Below are 4,405 nucleotides of genomic sequence, written 5' to 3' on the forward strand. Positions count from 1 at the left end.
AAAAAAAAAAAAAAAAAAAAGTATTTTGTTTCATTTTTATTGCTGTACCTTTGTAATAGATCATAGTATCTGGTAGATTTGATTTATCTTCTTCAAGCTTTTATTTTTACTTGGTATTTTTTAAAGAGATGGGTTCTCACTTTATGGCCCGGGCTGGAGTGCATTGGCATGATCATAGCTCACTGCAGCCTTGAAGTCCTGGGCACAAGGGATCCTCACACCTCAGCCTCCTGAGTAGCTGGGACCACAGGCACACACCACCATGCCTGGTGGATCTTTTATTTTATTTATTTATTTTGAGATGGAGTTTTGCTCTAGTTGCCCAGGCTGGAGTGCAGTGGTTTGATCTCAGCTCACCACAACCTCCACTTCCTGGGTTCAAGCGATTCTCCTGCTTCAGCCTCCCAAGTAGCTGGGATTACAGGCATGCACCACCAAGCTTGGCTAATTCTGTATTTTTAGTAGAGATGGGGTTTCTCCATGTTGGTCAGGCTGGTCTCGAACTCCTGACCTCAGGTGATCTGCCCACCTCGGCCTCCCAAAGTGCTGGGATTACAGGCGTGAGCCACCGTGCCCAGCGGACTCTATCTTGCTTCTAACCTTTAAGCTGTCCTTGTTCATTCCCAGGCATAGGCTGAGCTAACTTTGGGAAGGAATTCAGTTCCTGGTTTGACTTTGAAACAAAACTTATAACAGCCCTTTCCTGAAAAGACCCCCCTGTCTTGATAAATGGGCTCTTTTCAGGCAGTGGGCAAGGTGAATCCACTGGGGGGTTACAAGTTGGTGTGACGGTCTCTCTGGGCAGCAGGCGGGATATGTTTGCTCCCTGGATAATTGTTGGGTGTTTCCTTAGGGACGACCCAGCCCAGCTGCCTTTCCTGGCCATGTGCCTGAAGGAGAGCCTGTGGCTGCATCCCCCAGTCCCCCTGATCTCCCGCCGCAATCCAGGACGTGGTGCTCCCAGATGGCCGGGTCATCCCCAAAGGTGCCCACCGTTGGGCAGTGAGGGAGGGCCTTGGGCAGGGCTGGGGTCCCATTGTGTGGCAGGGACCTTGTGCTGACTGCACCTCCTCCCCAACAGGGAGCATCTTCTCCATCAGCATCACTGGCGTCCATCACAACCCCTCAGTCTGGCCGGACCCTGAGGTGCTATCCCCTGCCCCTTTCTCCATCCCTGGGGCCTGATCAGGGAGGGATCTTGTGCCTGGGAAGCAGATATCCCCCACCTACTCCACCTACATCTGTCTTCTATGGGGGTGGTTAGGTGTCCTGAGAGACCCCCACCCATCAGCCCTAACTTGCCCCATCCCCCAGGTCTATGACCCCTTTCGCTTCAACTCAGAAAACCCCCAGAAGAGGTCACCTCTAGCTTTTATTCCCTTCTCCTCAGGGAACAGGTGAGGCTAAGGGGCTTCTGAGGTGGGCATGGGATGAGGGGGCGGCAGGTGGTGGCAAGGTCTGAGTTGTCGGTTCATGTGTTTCAGGGGGTCTAGGGTTTGAATAAGATCCCAGAAAACGAGGGGTGTGTGTTCTCAGACTTCTCCATTCCTACCTCTGCTGGTCTAGGCCAAGCTTGGGGGATATGCAAGCCCACATGGGGGTCCCAGGCACGGGGTCCCTCTCTCTGGCCCTCAATTGGATCTGGGTGGGGTTAGGAGTCCCAGGCCAGGTTCCCGGCGCTACGAGGCCGGGATGGGGGTCCTGGGCACATTCAGAGTCCCCACCCTCTACCCCAGGAACTGCATCGGGCAGGCGTTCGGCATGGCTGAGATGAAGGTGGTCCTGGTGCTCATGCTGCTGCGCTTCCGCGTCCTGCCGGACCACGCGGAGCTCCGCAGGAAGTTGGAGCTGGTCCTTCGCGCAGAGAATGGACTTTGGCTACGGGTGGAGCCCCTGAGGGCGGACCTGCAGTGACCCACTACTGTCGGGTCTCGGAGCCACCCGGAGGGATCCTCACATACCTTTGCAGATTCCCGGGAATACCTCTGTGCTGTCCTCTGTGCCTGAGTCCCACGGACAGCCAGCAGGGGGCGCTGGAGGACTGCAGGGATCCAGGGCCTGGCTGGGAGAAGGCCGGGAGGTGTCTCTGAGCTAAGACCCTGACAGCCTCTCTGGGTGAGCGCAGTGCCCCCCATCCGCATCCCCCACCCCCGTGCTGAGGGCGGGTTCTCCTAGGGCCCAGGTCTGGACTTTATCCTGTGGGCCATAGGGAGCCATGGTGGGTGTTAGAGCAGGAGAGGGACCAGGGCTGAGACGGCACCTAAGGGGCAGGTTCGAGGGTCTGAGTCACCGAGGAAAACCAGAGTGGCACTACACTCCCACCACCCCGACCTCAGTTCTCATCTCCTAATACACCCAGTTTTTTTTTTCTCTCATCTTAGGGTTCTTCATTGTTTTCATAGTTCTTAAATGACTGTGCTTATTAAACAATACTAAGCCTGGTTGTCTTAAGTGTGTCCGATCATTGAGTGTATCAGTATCTATTATGACACCTGTCATTTTTGTCATGGGTCAGTGTTTGGTTATCTTTACCTGGTATTGGATGACATATTTGCATATTTGAAATAATATTCGTAGGATTTAAAGAAGGCAGCTCTCTCTCTCTCTCTCTCCCCCCCCAGAGTCTTGCTCTGTCACTCAGGCTGGAGTGCAGTGGCGTGATCTTGGCTCACTGCAACCTCCACCTCCCGGGTTCAAGCGATTCCCCTGCCTCAGGCTCCCAGGTAGCTGAGATTACAGGTGCATGCCACCATGCCTGGCTAATTTTTGTATTTTTAGTAGAGACAGGGTTTCGCCATGACGGCCAGGCTGGTCTCAAACTCTCAACCTCAAGTGATCAGCCCACCTCAGCCACTGAAAGTGTTGGATTACAGGCGTAAGCCACAGTGCCTGGCCAGAAGAAGTCAGCTTTCTCTAGGGAGGAGTCTTTGGCGGACTGCTGGTTGAGGTTTATGCTTAATGACACTCTAGGCTCTTGCTGGACAAGGTCTCCCAGGCAGTTTAAATTTAAGCTGAAATCATACTGCAAACTGTTTTGCTTTACTTTCCTCTCACCCTGAGAGATGTAGTCTTTTGAGGGCTCCGCATATGCAAGGAGGAGCTTTTTACCATTTTCCCTGCTTGTATCATTCCTAGGCTTAGAGTTTTTGGTTTTTTTCCCCTGCAATCACAAAAACATTAAAACAGAGTTTCACATTTTCCTGATTTGAGAATTGCCTTCAGAGAGAAGGTATAAGTTATGTCATTTTATCTCTAGGTTTCTATTTTTATTTGAATGGCGTTTGTGTGATTTTTCACTGTCTTTTCTTTTCTTTTTTTTTGAGACGGAGTACAGTAGCACGATCTCGGCTCACTGCAACCTCTGACTCCCTGGTTCAAGCTGTTCTCCTGCCTCAGCCTCCCAAGTACCTAGGATTACAGGCATGCACCACCATGCCCAGCTAATTTTTGTATTTTTAGTAGAGACGGGGTTTCACTGCGTTGGCGAGGATGGTCTCAATCTCCTGACCTCATGATCTACCCACCTTGGCCTCCCAAAGTGCTGGGATTACAGGAATGAGCCACCACGCCTGGCCCATTTTATTTTAATTTCTGGGATACATGTGCAGGACGTGCAGGTTTGTTACATAGGTAAATGTGTGCCATGGTGGTTTGCTGCACCTATCAACCCAGAACCTAGATATTCAGCCCAGCATGCATTACCCTGATGAGGAGCCAGTTTCTTTCTTTTTCTTTTGAGGTGGAGTCTCAGTCTGGCACTCAGGCTGGAGTGCAGTGGTGTGATCTTGGTTCATTGCAACCTCCGCCTCCTGGGTTCAAGCAATTCTCCTGCCTCAGCCTCTTGAGTAGCTGGGATGACAGGCATACACCAACATGCCCAGCTAATTTTTTTATTTTTAGTAGAGATGGGGTTTCACCATATTGCCCAGGCTGGTCTCGAACTCCTGACATTGTGATCCGCCCACTTCAGCCTCCCAAAGTGTTGGGATTACAGGCGTGAGCCACCACGCCTGGCCAGGAGCCAGTTTCTTAATGCATAGGCCTCACCATAACTCCGACTGGGAGACTGTGTTAGCTACAATTTACAATGAGCAGACTGGGGCTGAGAGAGCTACCAGGAGCACTCGGCTTGCAAGTGCCTGATCTTGCCTTTGAATTTAGATTTATTTTCACTCTCTCATACTCCATTGCCTCACTACAAATGGTCACTCTCACCTCTTTGTGAGGCATTTCGAAGCTAAACTCTGTGCTGTCAACACGTGCAAGGGAAATATTCAATTGCAAGCATTTACACATTTCTTTTTGAGACAGTATCACTCTGCCACCCAGGCTAGAGTACAGTGGCACAATCTCAGCTTACTACAATCTCCGTCTCCTGTGTTCAAGTGATTCTTGTGCTTCAGCC

At 51.4% G+C, this 4,405-nt stretch overlaps 1 protein-coding gene across 1 annotated transcript in view; it reads left to right on the forward strand.

The window, feature by feature from the left end:
* The window catches only part of LOC108296592 (cytochrome P450 4F3-like), an 8,138-nt gene extending 5,684 nt beyond the window's left edge, over positions 1–2,454 (forward strand). The window contains 5 exon segments of the mRNA XM_037735093.1: positions 854–937; positions 939–985; positions 1,082–1,146; positions 1,315–1,397; positions 1,737–2,454. Coding sequence (XP_037591021.1) covers positions 854–937; positions 939–985; positions 1,082–1,146; positions 1,315–1,397; positions 1,737–1,914 — 457 coding nt within the window. The 3' untranslated portion in view covers positions 1,915–2,454.
* Positions 2,455–4,405: the final 1,951 nt, after the last annotated feature.

This window comes from Cebus imitator, unplaced genomic scaffold (genome assembly GCF_001604975.1).
Source record: "Cebus imitator isolate Cc_AM_T3 unplaced genomic scaffold, Cebus_imitator-1.0 Scaffold726, whole genome shotgun sequence".
NCBI classification, from domain to species: domain Eukaryota; kingdom Metazoa; phylum Chordata; class Mammalia; order Primates; family Cebidae; genus Cebus; species Cebus imitator.